An 18,852-nucleotide genomic window follows, 5' to 3' on the forward strand; every position below is an offset into this window, starting at 1 on the left:
TCTGAGAGCCAGCAGCAAAGTATGTAGCCTTTCAGAGGCGTGAGGGTGAGGGGAAGGGAGCTAGGTCTATAAATGTCAGACCCTAATCTCCCCAAAGTCAAGGTGTGTTTTTCCACTAACTTCAATGGCAGCAGAATTAGATTAGAAAATAGGCTGGAGTCCCTTCATACCAGGTAAAAGGGCTGGAGTGGCATGAAGGGGCCCTAGAAGTTCCAGTTCTGCATGGAGGAGGATTCCCTTGGTGCAAGTACTCCAGACCCAGGACCCCATCACAAGCCCTAGGGTAGAGGACATGATAGGAGCATGGCTGGAGGTGGGGGAGGGATGTGTGTCGGGGGGTCAGGGAGGCTTTTTAGCTTCCAATCATGGTGCAATCTCTATTGGTTGAAGGAACAAATTCGCAATAAATTCAATTCAGTCTGTAGTTCAGGCGTACTCCTGGGATTCCTTGTTGACACTAGGCTCTCACACAGCAGCATCTAGAAGTAATACTTTTTACCATCTCTGATTGGCTAAGGGACTCCCAAGATCTGGCCTCAGTTATTAAACTGAAACTACTGAAAGACACTCAGATACTATGGTCATGAGCATGGTAAAAAAAACTATATAGAAACAGGAACTGCAGTGCACAGAATCCAGAGATTCCAGGCAGTGCTGTGGTCTATAGGGCAGTCTGGAGGATGCTGCCATATCTTAGGCCTCCAAGGTCTGTCTATGTTCTGGTAATGACCTCTCCAGCCTCTGGAGGAGCCAAGGATTGAGATGTCACAAAGGAAGTGAAAAGTCACCTTAGCCTGACCCTCTATTTGCCTGGCTGCAAGTTGCATCAGCCTTTCTCTCAAGGTTAGCTCCATTAACTTAAATAAGACATTTTAGAATGTTTCAGATAACTAGATTGTGTGTGTTGAGGAACCAGACTACTGGGCTAACTTGTTAACTGTGGAGATTTTAGCAGTTACGGTGGGTAGCTAGACAAGTCAAGTATTTCCATTTTGGCAAATCACCAAAATCTTTATTAATATGCCATTCTTAGTGTCAGCAAATGCTTACAGTACTCGGTCATACTGGTGTGCAGGTTCATAACTAATATCTAAAATACAGTAACAGATAATCAGTCCTTGTTACAATATACAAGAGAATTTGTCATGCATTTCTTACTATAACTCAGTAAAAATACTGCACCTGTATAACTATATCAGTCAAGCGCATACAATTTTAATTTCAGAGATCCTTTTCTCAATAACTTTAGCTGACAGAAAAGCTATATGAAATATAAAAATGTTTAACTATAGTGTAATTCATTATAATTTATAATTATAATGTAATACACTGTAGTGTATTTTCTAGAGTTATATAATGAGACCCATTTTTATATACAGTACAACACACAGTGAGAAAGGTAGAGAAGAATATTTTCTGTATTAATTGCTTCCCCAAAACCAAGCCTGTAATGTGCAACGGAAAACCAGACACCTCAGCAGACTACTTTAGAACAATTTCAAATACGGTAACTTTCTTGAGGAGGGTAAAAGATCAAGTTACCAAAATTGAAAGATTAGTAATTCACAAAACAAAATGTGATAAAGGATTCCTAGGTTTCTTCTCTGATGTTCCTAACAGACTATTATAAATTGTTTTGCTTCTTGGGTCTATTGAAGCTATTCCAAACTTGCTATGTCTAAAAGCTTTAGAAATGGAACTTTTTCACATTCAAACCTGCCTAGTTTGAAAACGATGACCAGTCTAATAGTACAATGCATCAGCAACATTTGGGTGAAGTCACATAAAATGACTAATATCACCAGAATTATTCTATCATTGATCTATGTATAAGATTGTCAAAGTAGGTACTGAAGGAGATCTGTGTATTGGGAAGAGAGCTATGGAAACTGTTCTGAGAGATTTATATCAGATAATCTTACTTTTGAGCTATGCAAAATAATTTAAATAATCCACCGAGATTTATCACAATGTCAGAGTACTTAAATTACACCTACATGGATCACCCTAATCATTGCCTACAGCTCTTTTGATATTAAAAAGAACCCTTTTTAAATCTAGTCTCCAATTAAGGTAATATTACTTCAGTTATTTTATGATACTAGTATTTTTCAGTATCAGAGAAATGGATTAGATTTATGTTTTTATTATAGACAATCAACAAACGTTTTAGATTTCACACACAGGAACTGCGAAAGAGTCAAACAGTTCAGAATTACACTGAGATCTTACTAGACTCTGGCATACTGGTTTAAATTTGGTTTATTAGTTGATGATTTGTACTGAATATCTGGAATCCTGGGAGGTAATTTAATGCACACATTTTGGCAGACCCCAGATATAAAAGATAATTTGGACAAACATTATAAATGTGATAGAAATACTATGGAAATTCTATGGAAATTCATGTTACTGCCTGAGCTGGCATTCGTTACATGACATCTTGGCAATCCGTGAAAATACAAAAAACCCTCAAAACTTTAATTAGTTTGTCACTGATTTTGGGCGTGGGGAAAAACTGAGAAAATGAAAACAAAAATAGGTATTAGTTGTGCCAGTTTTAAAGAGTTGATATTTCAAAATTGCGAACATTGCATCATGTCAAGGAGGATTATTCAAAGTAAGTTCAATGGGAGAGGGACTATCCTTTTGTTCTGTGTTTGTATTGTGCCTATCACAGTGTTTTACTGGTCCATAACTGGGGCTCCTAGGGACTATTGCTATACAAAGAATAAAACAAAAACAAACATAGAAGCATTTTATTTTTTACAGCAGAATTTCTTGCATCCATTAAGGAAAATTCAGGAATAAGGGTATTTTAATTCATATGTGAAGTACAGATGGTGAATGATGTTCAGTTCATTAGAGTTGTTTTGTATTCTCAGAAAATCTTTTAAATCTGAATGTATTTAATGTAGTATCTTTCAAAGACGAAGAAGAAAACAGACTGACAGAACAATACTTCTTGTCCTGTAACAAATCATTTCAGTTGTTTCAGTTTTATCTGAGTAGTCAAGTCTCAGCTTTTACTTCTCCTTTGTCTCTTCTTCTGTTTCCGCCTGGGTGGCACCAGAAGTATCACTTCATTTTGTCAATCACTAACAAACTTTGCCTCCAGAAAGGAAATGGTTAAACAAGTAACAATACAGCATGGCAGAAGATAGCAGCTGAAAACAGTTACTCCAGACCTCTGGTCATTTTAAAAAAAATTGTTAAAAGAAAAAAGAAATTAACTTTATTAAAGTCTTTGAATTTCCTTGATTTTGTGGATTTGATAATAGGCCCTTAAATCCCAAAGTTAAGCCAGAAACTCTGTTCTCTTGTGCCAAGATATCTTTAAGGGCTCTGTGATCTTATGAATCATAGATGTTTAGTACCCAGGCACAATGAAGTGCATTACCATCTATTGCTTTTAGGTTTTTAATTAGAATTCTGCAGAATTTCATGCATTCTTAAATGGGAATATTTTTGATATTTTGCCACTTCTGCTTGGCTGCACTAATTTCTAGTATCTTGCCCGCATTTCTCATATTATTTGACAGTCAAGAAAAGTAGTTGATGTGGATACAGTGGAGGTATAAAACATGGCATGCATATGTTATGGTTAAAATACAGGCCACGATTTTATCTGTTTATACCTGCATCCATAACCGTAATAGACTGGAGCATTATCTATGCCGGCGGTACTGGTCCAGTGCAGTATGATACTCATTGTCTGCACCAACCCAACTTTGTAAGGACAGACTACCTTTAGCTCTCCCTAATGATACAAGGCACAGGACTCAGGGTACTTATTAGCATCCTTCAGACCCGTCTTTCTTTGTGCAAAGCTTCTTGGGCCCAGACACAGCATGACTCTGTAGAAGACCCCATGCCCTGCAGGTCTTGTCTTAATTTTTTTCTAATCCTGTGCCCAAGGTTAAGATTGGTAAAAACCTCACATTTTCGTAGAACTCCTGCACTGGAATCTGCTCCACAAAGTTTCAACAAATACACAAATAGAATGCATATACACGAAGTCCCCCCATAAACTAAGCTTTTGGGGAAGGCAAACCCCATAACTGGGTCATGTTAATCTGCAAAAACTGCACAGTCCTCTAGATGTGCTCTCAGTGTACATCCCCTTCACCAATATCACCACAGTACCCAGTGCTTCCACCTATTTACTCACTGCTTCCACCTACAGCTTTAGGCCCTCTCAGGTCCTGACCTGATGGGAGAAGAGGTCTCCTTTGTCTGAGCCCTCTCTGTGACCAGCCCCAGCTAGCCCTGTCCCTCTGTTCTCCCCTTTCTCTCTTTCTTCCCTTTACACTGCCTTCCTGTGCCTCTTATCAGCCTGGGGCTGATGAGCCAAGTGAGTTCATTGATCCCAGACAGCTTCTCCTGGGGCACTAATTAGCCTCTAAGTGATCAGAGTGCAGGCTCATCTATTCACTCCCTTCCCTCTGCCACAGGGCTGCTGAATCAGTACAGTCAGTCATAAAGTGCACCTACCACTGCTGGAACCGGATGCACCCGAGCAACAGAAGTCAGGGATGATTTGTGCTCTCCCATTATGGACTTGCATGGCCCAGTGGAAGAGGTGGAATAGTATCTCTATGAATGTGCTTGTGTATGCGGGCGGGCCCGGGGAAACAGGGCTAGATTACCATGCAATGTAGTTATTATGAATGTCATGTCGTCTTATGAAATGGGTGGGAAGTGAGTCATAGTATGGGTTCATATAAGGAAGTGATTGACACGTGGATTGGTGTACCTAACTGTATAGGAATAGTGTTTGCTTACTAATTCTTAAAATTGTTCCTGAACTTATGTTTAGCTTTATTAATTCAAATCTTGGTTGTATTATGAGATGCAGTGATAGCAATAAACTTTCTTGGTGACATAAAAGGCTTTATTTATAAACATGTGTTAAAACAGTGCAGCAGTCACACACAGCCAGGCAGGCCAGCTGCCATTACAACACCAAAACACCAGTTACAAAAGAACATCCCCAAAATAGGAAAACAAGTGCACACATAACTGAAACACCCTACCGCTGTATGTCCCCAGTCTTCCCTATTCTCCTTTCCTTTCTTTTCTCATTTCCCATGCAGTTGGTGCAGCAGGAGGTGGATGGAGGTATTCAGAGGAGAGGGGGATCAAGATGGAGGGCCACATGAGGTTTAGTTTGCCCTGCCCACCTGCTCATGGGGCCAGACTGCATTGGCCACCCAGACATGGAGTTTTTGCAGCTGTTTTTGGACTCAGGGTATGTCACAAGGGAATCAAGCTACAGTGTGGGAAAGGCACCAGGAACCAGTAATCTTGCAGCCATAATTAAGATGAACAGCTCAAACAGTTCTTTCTGATGAGCCCTGTCCTCCTCCATTAGCCACTGTTCTCGCTCCTGTGCTGATACCTTGTTCTCAGCATTTCCTCTTGCCTCTCAGAATGCCTTTTCTCCAGTCTTAAGTCCCTGTATTTCTGGTACTGAACTTGCTTGTTGGCCCTCTCAAGAACTTCAACCATTAGTTCATCACAGAAATGCTTCCTCTTGGAATGGTCCATAAGGGTACGGATATCAAGCTGTGGAGACACAGCAGCTAGTAGGGGGGACTGCAATAGGACACAATATAGAGCGTCCCAAATATCTCAGTGGCAGGAGCCCAGAATTAATTCTTGTGGAATTTCAAGGACATAAAATGTTACATTTCAAAACTTAACTGCAATATACTGTGAAATGGATGCTTCAGTCCCCAGAATCTCCCTGGACACAGCCTGAGTAACCGCAGTTAAAGCAGTGCAGACACAATGGCAAATAAAAATGCAAAGCTGTTTTTGTTTTACAAAACTTGCATAATTACGTGGGTTGGAGAAAGGGAGGGGGAATGGTCGATGGCCTTTCTACAAAAAGCTTTTTTTATTTTTTATAATCATTTCAGGCCTTTCATATTTTGGAAGGACATAACTGTTCTCATGGTGCCCCATTGGCAAAGGAAGATGTTATTCCAAGCTGCTGGTTGTCAATTTGCAGCGTATGCATCAAAAATATTCAAACATATCATGATTGAACATCACATCTATGAATGGAGTGGGCTGGTGAGCTACCCAAGTGATACTGGAAAATATATACTTCCACACAATGTGACTAACTATCTGGAATTCCTGCTTCAGGAAAATTTTGCAGCTATTAGCAATCAGGACTGGGTCAGAATCCATGACTGAATGAACAGAATGCTGAGTTAGCTCACTCATGGCTTATTCTGTTATGGCTGCATTCCTCCTTCCTTCCCACAGCACATTTCTGGACAAAACTTCAAACCCCAGTCATACTTGGGATAAATGATTGCGTCACCTATGAACTGCATGCACTACCTTTAACTGAAATGAACTAGTTTTGAAAATGGATCACATTTCCCTAAACACATAGTTCATTTTTATAGGCAGCTCCATAGACCACTGAGTGATTACAGTGTGGCAAATGCACGGCTATGTAATATTATTTTTATGAAACAGGAATGGGCTGAGCAAAAAATCTGTGTCTTTCCAGTAAAAATCCTATTTAAAGGTGTTCATTTTTGTTTTCACTTCCTGGTCGTCATTTTGAGCCGTGTGAGTGGGGGCTGGAGAGAAAGGGAGGCAGAATGCCAAGCTAATTCCAAGACAATGGAAGAGTTAACGCTGATTCACTGAGCTGCTGTTGTATGCCGAGGGGGGTGGCTTCTTTTTTCAACTGGAGATTCTTGGGATACAGAGGAGAAAGGTGATTGACCAATGGGATTGGGGTATACTACTTTCGGATTCCCTGGACCCAAGTTGGGGGGTTGTGACTACCATGCAAAGCAATAGGGCTCAAACCCTGGATCATGGCTTGACACGGGCTTACCCTTGAACACCACAGAGTCCTAGGAGTGGACCCTAGGTCCAAGCCCGAGTCTGAGAGATTTACGCAGACAGAAGGAGGGTTTGCGTTCAAGCCTGAGTCTGAGCCTGGGTTTACACTGCAGTGTACACATACCCCAAGTGGCCAGTGCATAAGCCAGTCCTGGTTTCACAGGATGGGAAACCCTCCGATCACATTACTCATCACAGCTCTATAAGAAGCAGATATATGGAGAGAAGAAGGGAACAAGTCCCCTCACCAGAGAGCATCAGGAACCCAGGATGTTCATTACAATGCTAATCTCATCCAAGCTCCACTGTGGTAAATGAGTAGGCATTTTAAAGAGGGGCTATATAAAACCCAGGGCAGATGCTAACTTTCTATTTTGTGGGTATGTGAATATCAGCTAATAAAGCCCTAAGGCACAGGAAGTTGGTGACATTTGCAAGTGACGGGTGACAAGACCACAAGATATTTGTAGTGACAAGAGCATATGAGTGGTCCTATGAAACAGCAGTTAATAAGGGACTACTGTGTGAATGCAACATCTTCAATTTAGCAAGTCCTTACCTTAGCATAGCAATATTTCTCATGAAAGATGTTTGGTTAGCGGGCTGACATTGAGACTTGAGCATAAAAGGATGCCTATTTGTTAATATTCTGTAACTTCCTTGTATTTTGAGCTACTGGAGGTTGCTCATTCTATGGCTCAGCTGACAACTTACTTTTTATTGTATTTTTATTTGCAAATAATGTATAGAGCAATGAATGGACATATTAGAGGTTCTGAAAACCTACTTCTTTATAGAATATAATTAACACTGTGTGCATACTTTGTACTTTATCCTCAGATTCGTGGGAATGTCTATATCACTAAGTTAATACTTATATTAAAATAATATTAAGTTTTTGAATGAAATTAGTTGAAACTATGCCCAGATAAATTTGTTAGTCTCTAAAGTACCACAAGGACTCCTCATTGTTTTTATGTTAGGAAGGAATAGTGCCAAATAACATAACATACAATCTGGAGTTTAAGAAAAGATCAAACCTAAAAAAACCCAAGATATAATCAGGGTAAGGGTAATATTGAGGTGTGGATGACTATATGGTGGCTGAGGATCAATTCAGAGAATACAGAAAGGATGTGATGCCGATTCCTAGGGAAACAAGAGGAAATGATGAGGCTGACAATTGCTTATTGTTTAGAGAGGTTCTTACCTGCCTTTTGTTAGTAAGTGGCACATGTTCTGGGGATATCCAGCTGCATGAGAGGTTAAACTGACAGAAGAGGCCAAAGGTTTTTTTGTTTTTTTTTTTAATGTCTGGTTAAGGGATTGTGACCAATCTCATTCTTGAAAAGGATGTTGACATTGCCAAATATGTTTTTTTACCTCAAGACGAGTTACTGGAATTTGTTCTACATGTGGCTGCATCTGAAGACTACTCATCCCCGAGTTGGGGAGAGTGGCAGCCACACACAGCTTGTTGCAGCTCCCTGATTCAGGGCTGCCTGGTCTCGGAACAAGTTAGAACAGGACTCCTCCACCTCTTACTTAAGCTTCTGGTGTAAGGTCTCAGTTCCACCATGTCCTCAGACCATCCCTGATATTCCCTTTCCGTTTCTCTTTTCCCACCCACCCACCCCCCCACCCCCATCCCGTATGCTGGGAAGGATGTAGGAGACAGCTATGCTTGTGGAGATTCCCCCTACACAGGGAAAATTTTCCACTGGGATTTTCTGACCAGTATAAGGCCACTTCACATAAGCAGCACAAAGGAACTTTGGCAGACTACAGAAGCCAGACCAGAAAGTTCTGAATGTAGTTGCTTGATTATGCACTTAGTGCTGCTTCTGGCAAGGAGGGATTGACAGCTGTGCTTCAGTATCTGCACTAGTGTCCAATTCAGATCAGGGTGTAACTGAAAATGTTGGTTTTAAGTTAAGCTCCATTTAGATCTGACTACTTTAGAGTCTGCCTCTTTCACCATGCTGTACCAGAGCAATTAGGATGAAGGGAGGTACTTGACCTAACAGCCCCAATATTGAAAGGGGATTGAAGGTGGGGGCATTTTCTGTGACGGGACACTCACTCTGAAAATCAACGCTCTCCTTTGCCTGGATGGAATATGTGGAAAGGGGATTCCTTACTGGGTAGTCATGGAAGGAGATATCTTGCAACTAAACAACAGATCAGGTCTATACAGATCTAACAACTCAAATTATAAAGTTTTTTTAACTTTTTAAACACTGGTCATGTGCTTAGAAGACTTTTCCAGAGCAGTACTTTCTATAAACAAACAAAACAAAACCCTCTCCAATCATCTGAACAAAATGCATATAAAACCATCCATAATGAAAAGGTTAATTATATGGTACCTTTTGTTGAAATCTAGAGATCTATCTGTCATAAGTAGTCTTAGGTGCTGGTACTTGGCTGGGGGAGGAGGGACTTGCAAATTTTTCTTAACTTTACCTTTTTATCTGTAAGTTGTGTTTCCCCTCTTGAGTGCAAATACTCTTGAATTTAAAAAAAAAAAAAAAAACAACCACCGCTTGACACAAAACAGGGATTTCCCATGTTATGCAGTAATGGAAAATGCATTATAGCCAGCAGAGAGAGCTCCAAACATATCACCAAAGAGTTAAACATTATTAATGGAAGGATTTCTCAAGACAGCCTACCATGACTAATGAACTTAAAGGTGTCAACCAATAATTAACTAAGATATTTTATCCTTATGACGGACACAAGAAGTGACCATGCAGGGAAGGAATAATTTTAGCATCAGTCAGCAAAGAGAGGAAAGTACCTTCCAAGATTCACAGAATCATCTCTGAAGCTTGAATGCCAAATTATGATCAATTCTAGAGACACCAAAAACCGTGAAACCTTCACAAATGTATATAAATAGCACCTAATATAATCAAGAGCAGGAGAACTGAGCAAGCATTTTTTTCCTTTGAAATATTCTTCTGAAGGAAAAAAAAATCTAAGCAGCACAAAAATACAGAAATATAAACTTTATATCTAGAAAAGGGAATACACAGAATACAATGAAACAAAGTTCCCATGTCATACACTTGTCAAATATTCCTCTCAATATTCACCAGAGTACTTTTTCAAATATTAATATATTTAACATATAAACAAAATAAACTTCCTTTTATGATGATTTAATATGTTCATTTCTGAAGCACATTACTCCCCCCTCATATTAACATGTGAAGCAATCTAAGAAAATACAAGCAAAATTTCTAGAAGTGACAATCTGCTTTCAGATGAAGAAGTAGAGACCTGCTGTTTTCTACATTTTATACATATTCTTATGTAACATATATTGTAATAGAACTGTTGACTTACCTAGATTTTTATGACTAGATTTCTTGGATTTCATTTTATGGGCCCTCTTCAGCATTAGCTGTGCAGTGGCAATATCTTTAAAACCCCTAAGGGAAGGTGATATTTTACTATCAATATATACACATTTTCACATATCAGGTGCACAGTGTTCTCTCTCTCTCTCCCCCTCCCCCACACCTTTCACATAGAATACAGCAAGAGCACAGGACATCTCATGTATGATACTTGACATACTGAACTACACAGATGCTTGCAGTGCTCATCTTAACCAGTTAAGACATTGTAGTTAATTGACTTGGTATCTCACACGCCGGTTAAAAGTTTAAAACAATATTTTTGACATTTAGAAATAAATACCTACTTAACCAGGGTACCTATAAAAGCCTCTACATCTACAGCTCCTGATGTGTAGAATTCACATTAAAAACAAACAAACAAACAAAACAATAGGATAGATTTGGACATACCATTCTTCTGAAATTTTCTCTTCTTTTTCCGATTTGAAAGACAACTTATTTCTGGGTTGCAAGTCAGAAAGACCTGACATAGCTCTCTTGTCTGACCTGACAAAAGAGTAGCAGAGCAATACTGAAACCTGGGTCAGTAGTAAAAGTATAGTGTGATGGCTTTGCAGCCTTTATTATTCTGCGAACTATTTATGCCTTCTGAAACTCAGAAATAAAAACATCTATTTTAATACTCCAAGAAGGCTTTAATTTTGGGAGTAATAAAAGTTTGCCCTTGATTTTGAATGTTTACATTTCAGTTACAATGAAGTATATTTCAGTCCTTTTCTGCAAAGGAATACAGCCTTGTGAGAAATACTTTTAAATTCTTATCTGTTAGATATCTGTATGTTAAGGCCTACGTTATAAGATTTTTTTTGTTAACATTTTATTATTTACATATTTATAGCCTTTTATTCTTAGAACTTTGATATTTTAATTAAATGCACATTAAACGACTGCAGACCTAATAGACTGTATTTGTTTTATTCAGTTTTAATGAGCGCATTTACTTACAAATCAGTAATTATCTGGGTTACCAATCAAACAGTTGCAAAAGCACCACAAAGAGGAGTACTAATTACTCTTCCAGTGTCTATTCTGGTCCCTGCCAGAGCAGGTACAAGTAGTAATAAAAAAAGCAAATCATTTTGGCTTACCTGCTCTTAAGTTGGGTGTTTTCTGATGACAATGAATGTGGTATCTCATCACACTGCCAGGCTTCATGTGGAGGCCATGGTAAATTAAATGAATTATGATCGGAACGTTGAGGCCTAGCAAACTTGTAAGTAAAGGAATATATATATATATAAAAAACAGTCAGTGAATAGTATTGTAACTTTGGCCCTGATCCTACAAACGCTTACTCATGGGCTTGACTTTATGCACAGGAGTAGCCTTGCTGATTTTAATGAGGCTACTCACATATGTACTTAAACATGAGTGTGTTTGCAGAGTCATGCCCTTTGTTTGTATTTCAGAGGTATAGTCAAAACATGATAGGTCCATCGTAGACCTTCTCTTCAATTAACTAAATGCTCTATGGAATATTGCAAAAAAGATGGTGTGTTTAATTATATCTCAAAAGCAAAAAAAAGTTTAACTCACTATACATTTATGAATAGCCATTATTTGAATCCAGGCAAAAATATTTTAAAGAATACTTTGCATATAGCAGAAGAAAAATGGAAAAAAAACCCTAAAACAAAAACAAAAACACCCCAGAAAGCTGAAACTTCAAAGTTTATCAAATAACTCACATATATTACAGTTCAGTGACCTTTAGCTGTTCTGAAAGTCCTCAGCTGTTGCTATATAATGCAGACTTTAGTATTTTTAAAGTACTGTGTCAACGAGCAATTTTTAATCCATTGCCAAATGTGCAGATGAAGCACATCATCTTTTTTTTTTGAGCTACTGTGAAGTAAAGTGTTGAAAGAAATCCAAAATAAAGAAAAATTTAAGCAAATGAAAGAAAAGCTACATGAAAAATTACATCTGGGGATGAGGAGGAAGTCAGAGGCTTCTAAAAGTAATTGTGTTTTTCAAGTCAATAAATTGAAGTATTAATCACCCCGGTGTAGCATATCCTCAAGGAATGAACAAAGACTGAAGACTAAGAAGTTTCCATGACATGTTACCTTTGGCCAGTGCAGCTGGTTTGTGAGCAGCAGTGTTTTTGAAGGGAAGCGGGTGGAATCCAAAGCTAGCCATTCTCTCTCTAAGGCAGCCTGTATGAATGAGTAAAGTCAAATAATGCACTGATAAAAACAGTTTAGATAATTTCTACAAAGTCTCTTTTAAAGTCTTGCAGATTGATTCAAATGTGTACACGTTGTATATCAGAATTGCCACCTGCAATGTAATCACAGTCACAATTCTGAAGTGCTGCATTGGATTGATTTCTATTATTATTTACTGTTTGTATTATCATTGCATCTAGGACCATAATCATGGACCAAGACCCCTATTGTACTAGGTGCTGTAGAAATAGAACAAAAAGATACAAATAAATCCACAATTAATAGTTATTTTCACTCAGCTGTTTCTATCCTCTTCTCAAATTCTCTTTATTTTACTCCAACAACTTTGCTAAAATAAGCAAATAAGAGCCACTAAAACAGAAAACTACAGAGCTAAAGTAGTTTTCAAATATTAATATAAAGGGCACAGAGAAGCTTGTTAGCTTTTTTTGAACAATTATTATTTTAAATCCCTGTTTGCATGCCTGATTCTGTCACCCTTTCTCATGTTGAGTTGTACTTATCTGGTGAAGAGTCCCACTGAAATCAATGTGTCAAAATGTGCAAACATTCACTAAAGTAGTCCAACTGATTTATAGCCTAATAGAACAAACTTGCAAGGGTCGCAGAATCAGATCCTGAAGGGTATTTTATTTTTTCCTAATTTAAAACTCAGCCAGTCTAACTTTTTTCTTACACTTAATTGACTTTTTCTACCATATTTTCTTTTAACACTTTTAAACAAGTGATAGAAGTGCACATCCCGATGAGAATAAGTAAGTACCTCTAAGAGTCTGGCTTCTCTTACTGAAGACTCAGACACTCAGATTGCTCCTACTTCAGCAGCAAAGAACCTTGCAGTTCATTCTAATCCTACTCCCTTTTCCAAAAACCTCTAATTTATGTGGCTAGAACATCTTTCTCCCATTTATGGAATATTATTAGGTTGCATTCATTTCTGCCTCCATCAGAACTCCCAGCTTTGAATACCTTAAGACGTGATTACAGTAATTCTTTATTGGCTAGCATGCTTTACAAGTCTTTGCATAATCTTACGTTGGTGAACGATGGGTGCTGCCAGATTCTTTCTGAAGAGGAGATGACAGGTTCATATTTTACCTATTTTGAACAGGTAACCTTGGATGATGGTCAAATACTATACTAATTTTAAAACAGCTCTTATCTATATGTACTATATGATGCTGAATCATCATCCTTCCTCCATACTTACTCAAAAATTCCTGAAACAAGGTTTTTCAGAGTTTATAGGCAAGTTTTAAATCATAAGAACTCTTCCATGTTAGACTCGTTTCTATAATTTCCTTAAGCTTGATATGATGGAATTAGCCATATTTGGTATTTGGGGTTTAATTTCTTTTAAAATCTAGATCAGATTCTATTACCTCTTCGTTTATATCTGATGTAGCATCGCTGTTCTTTCCCATTTATCGTTTAATTTCAAGAACAAAGTTTTTTAGGTTTTCCTTTAAACCCCTTCACATCAGTTGCATGTTAAGGAAATATCAGCGTGATAAAGTCAAAACACATTTGCCAGATAAATTTATCATGCACCTATGATGGTCTCATTCGCCCTCTGTCCACTCATCAACCCACTTTGGAATTTATTCTAACACTCCTAACCAGTGAGCAGCTTCAAACCACCCCTCATTTTAAAACAAAAAAAACCTCAAAGTGCCACTCTGAATGTGAATTCTGTTTTTGCACGCCACACCTTAGAAGCCACCAATCTGAGATGTAAGATGGACAATGTTCAGACTCAGAAACAGTGACTAATTCAAGGTTTGATAGGTCTATGACCAGCAGAGCTAGAATTGGGAACTTCCCAGATTTTCCACACAGAACTTGCTTCCTAGCTTTGGAATGGTATCTCAGGACATCCATCAGACTTTACAAGTATATACTTATTGTTGGCCTTGTAGTTTATCTGCTGTGGGAAGAGGTTCTGAAGCTAAAAGTCTCTTCAATCTTGACAAAAAGAACAATTTTAGAGGGAGTCAAATTTGCGTATTTTTCTTAACATTAAATGAGACTACCAAACATCTCATTTGGAAATAGGTATTAGTTTACAAATGAGTACTCTTCATGCCCTCTTTAATTTGTACTCAGCTTCAATTAAGTAGCAGAAAAAAAACTTCTAATTATTTAAATGAGCATCCCTTCATTCATCCTGAGTCCAGTCCTGCAACCATCAGAAGTAGTCTCACTGACACCAGAAGTTCTGCTCCAAAAAGCAGCTGTATAAAGATGATAGCCTTCTTATTCAAAAATCTCCTCCCTCTCTGTTAGTAGTACCAAGCCAACACAAGTAAGTGTGTACTGGAGTCTGTTATTTCTTCTGCATATTTGTCAGGAGACTGGGTAGTAGGCAGTCAGGCTTAGTGGCTAGATTCCAATTTCCAGAGCCAAGGGTTGAGACAGGACCAGAACTAGGATCAAAGGTCAGAATCAGAGTCAGTGTCCAAATGCCAGAGCCAAGGGTTGAGGCAGTGTTGCAGTCAGGAATCAGAGCTGAGTGTTGGAACTGGATTACCAGAAGTCAGGGAAGGCTGGAGCAGGGCAGGTTCTGAGGGAGGAGCAAGGCAGGGACAGGATGGGAACAAGGCTGGATGCAGGGCAGGACCTGGGCTGAAGCTGTGGAGGAGCAGAGCAGGAGCAGGGGTTGGTGACAGACGAGCACAAGGAGGCAGAAAGTCTGTGTGCATGTGCATTGAGCAGTCACCAAGCTACAGCTCCTGCTGATCTTCAGAACTGGCCTACTGGCTGCCTCATCCAGTCAGGCAGGATGGTCTGTCAGGCAGCCCAGATGACTCGTTAGGGTGACAGGAGTACTGAGTAGGCATAGCTGCAGTGCCTGACTCCTGATAATACTGAATTCTAATCAATCTCTCTTGGGTAATCACACTGAAGCTACTTGTGGTACACAGGCATATTTGAAAGGAGATTCTGCAAAACATTTATTAATGCAGAATAAGACCCAAGCTTGACTCTCACATCTCCAGTCAAGTTTGTAGACCTGGCAGTTTAAGTTTCTACTCTAAACTGAGCTCATTTGCTACAGAAATCAGTCAACAAAAACAAACATAGAAGCCTAGACAGCTTTAAGATTTGAGGACTTCAGTAACTCAGCAAGAGATTATGAGCCTATTGTCAGAATGGGTGGGTGAAGAAGCTCTGTGGCCTGTGGTATGCAGGAGGCCAGACTAGATGCTGGTATGGTCCCTGCCTGGAGTATGGATTGGATCCCTTTGTTCTAGAGATGCATTATTTATTAATATTCTTTCTTTGGCTTTTAAATGCATATTGAAGCCTTACTGTATTTTTTTAAAAAAGGAGTACTTGTGGCAGCTTAGAGACTAACCAATTTATTTGAGCATAAGCTTTCGTGAGCTACAGCTCACTTCATCGGATGTGTATGCGTATGCATCCGATGAAGTGAGCTGTAGCTCACGAAAGCTTATGCTCAAATAAATTGGTTAGTTTCTAAGGTGCCACAAGTACTCCTTTTCTTTTTGCGAATACAGACTAACATGGCTGTTACTCTGAAACCTGTAATTTTTAAATTCAGTTTATACCATTTACTGAATTTTATATCAGTTACTATTTTAATTGTGTTTTCATTTGTTTCACTAATTGTATGTAAAATATAAAATGTCTAAAGCTGTCCGGTAAAAAAAGACCCCACAGTACAGAATGGTAAAGCATTATTCAAAGATATAAAAGGTACAGTAACTAACAAAACATTACCAAGACAATTGATTTATCATTAAGATCAGATTTGTTAATACGAAGCACATTTAGCACTACTAAGAATGTACTGTGTATTAAAAATATACTAAAATGTCATTTGCTTTGGCCAACAACAATAAACACATCATTGATTTTCAAAATGTATGTTATTCTATTATGCTTATCCCTAGAGATTTCTACAGCACCAAGCTCAAGAAACTCCTATTCATAGTCCTCCCATAAATATAGTACTGAAGTATAACTATCTAAACCAAAGTTTATACACAAATAGATTTTTCGATAACAGTCTTAAAATTAGATCCCAATACTACTGAAGATATACTCTGATGGAAAAAAATGCAAGCCGGGATAGACTAAAGATGTATAAAAAGTAGAAAGCATGATTATATGGACTAAATAAAAAAACACCAATTCCATTTTTACTAGAGAAGTGTGTGTACGTCAAAGAGCCTCTGCTGAATATTAAGTATATTTCTGAAACCAAATTAAGCGCTTGATTTTAAAACACTAAATGTATACAAGTAACTTTATGCATGCTTGCAAATTCCATTCAATGGACCTAACTCACATGTGTAAAGTCAATTATTCATGTACAATTCGCTGCAGGATTATACCCTTGGAATTTTACATCTAGTTCTATTTGTTTCAAAATAAAGAATGAAATTTACAAAGCTTCATTTAATGGAACTGAAGATTTGGCAAAGAAATGAGATATTTCAGCGGCTAGAGATAATATATAAATTGGTTGCAAGTTAGAAACACTAGCACATTTTTAAATCTCAAAATAAATTCTTTATGTTAACCTCCTTTCAGTCTGACCTTTTAACATTAGTTTGTTGGCATGTTTTTCCAAGAAAGAATACACATATATTGAGTAATATTCAGTAAAGGTTTGCACTTTCTGATTTACCAGGAGTGGGCACAAGAATGTCCAGATTATATCTTCATGCTCAATCTAGCTCATGGAATTCTTTATTAAATACAGTATTTTTTCTCCTCATTGCTTCATATTGCAAGAACTATTAAAATGAACATATATATTATAGTAATACAAAATTTTTATGCTGTAAGTACATTTTGGTATATCAATTAGATAAAGAACTTCATTCAGTGATTCACTGCATCACATTCTTTCAGCTTCTGTGAATGTAATCCTGTGATTATTTTACCCCAGTATTCTGGTATCTCATAAATGAATTCCAAATGAACAGTGAATTCTTCCACTCCATAGTTTACTACATAACCTTTCCATATATAGCTATTCTTTCCTACCTTTAATCTATTAATTCTAAAATAATCCCAATATCTCTTTCTAGAGCATTATATATATATATATATATATCTTGCTTTTATTAAGTAGTCCTCATTTTGGACTTAACATTTCAAAGTGCAGAGCACCCCCAATTCTAGTGTTAGTCAGTGGGAGCTGTGGGAGCTCAGCACTTTCCAGATGACTGTCAGCACATAAAAGTGTGGAATTCTGCTGAGTACAATTTAAATAAACTTAAATAATAATAAAAGCAATGATGAGGTGGTCAGCGACTTCTTAAGAAGGAAAAGGCAGTGGGTAGAGAAGGTGGGTATCCTAATTCATCTTTTATAAAAATACAACTGCATTACAAAAAAATTAATTACTTTCATTGGATCCAATGTCCATTGAATATATGCTGGATTAGGCCTACTGGGAGGTGGAGAGTACGTCCCAATCATGCAAACATACATCAGAGTAACTTTACTCTTGTGAGCAGCCCCACTGAGATCAATGGACAGGTCTCATGTGAGTCAAGTTATGCACATGCATAGTTTTGGACAGGATTGGACCATAGTCTTCTCCAGGAGCAAAGTGGAGCAGGAGGGTTAACAAAAATATAAAAACAACCCACAACTAAAAAACAAATTAGGGAGAGGTTGGGTTGACAGGAGAAAAGGGAGGGAAGAGTCTCAAAATATTTAAATAAATCAGCATTTCAAACAAACAACTACGTAAGGATTCTTCAAGTTAATGTATTAACCTAAACTCCTGCCTACAAACACACAATAGCTTTACGGCTTCTAAATTGATTTAGCCCATGATTCAGTTATTATAATAGCTTGACAGTTCTTCTTGTTTACAAGTACTAACTATGTCCCAAGATATATTTTTATTAATCCCGTAATATATTACTGAAATTCTAGACAGTAGAGTCAATTCATTTAAATATTCACTTAAATAGCTACATATTATATGGGAAGAAAAAAAACCTACAAGAGAGCTGTTCAAAATGTTGAATGTTACCTTTTTAAAAGTAGAAAATCCCTTTGACCTCCTCAATCACTCTCTTCCCCCTCATTTAACTCCTTCTCTGCCTACAGTACAGCATGGGGTTGTCCAGAATAATTGTCATATTTCTGTTTATACTGTGCTTCAAAACCAAAATTTGGGAGTGACTGGCTGGAATTCTCCAAATGTAAACAGAGCAATGAAAACAATTATTCTGACAGTTATTCTGAATTCAGGTGCCCTGTTGGCCTGTGGGAGTGACGGTGGCATGAGAAGAATGGAAGGAAAGAAGGCAATGAGTAAAATCTTGTTTTAAGAAACAGCCTCTCTTTACAGTTTCACAGGC

General features: G+C 38.0%; 1 protein-coding gene across 1 annotated transcript in view; it reads right to left on the reverse strand.

Annotated features, from left to right (window-relative positions):
- LRRIQ1 (leucine rich repeats and IQ motif containing 1) overlaps window positions 1–18,852 on the reverse strand; it is a 179,997-nt gene that overhangs the window by 69,368 nt on the left and 91,777 nt on the right. Inside the window, exons 19-22 of the mRNA XM_073327613.1 lie at window positions 12,377–12,466; window positions 11,396–11,517; window positions 10,698–10,793; window positions 10,231–10,316 (exon numbers count right to left, since the gene is read on the reverse strand). Coding sequence (XP_073183714.1) covers window positions 10,231–10,316; window positions 10,698–10,793; window positions 11,396–11,517; window positions 12,377–12,466 — 394 coding nt within the window. The remainder of the gene's footprint in view (window positions 1–10,230; window positions 10,317–10,697; window positions 10,794–11,395; window positions 11,518–12,376; window positions 12,467–18,852) is intronic.

This window comes from Lepidochelys kempii, chromosome 1 (genome assembly GCF_965140265.1).
Source record: "Lepidochelys kempii isolate rLepKem1 chromosome 1, rLepKem1.hap2, whole genome shotgun sequence".
Lineage (NCBI taxonomy): Eukaryota > Metazoa > Chordata > Testudines > Cheloniidae > Lepidochelys > Lepidochelys kempii.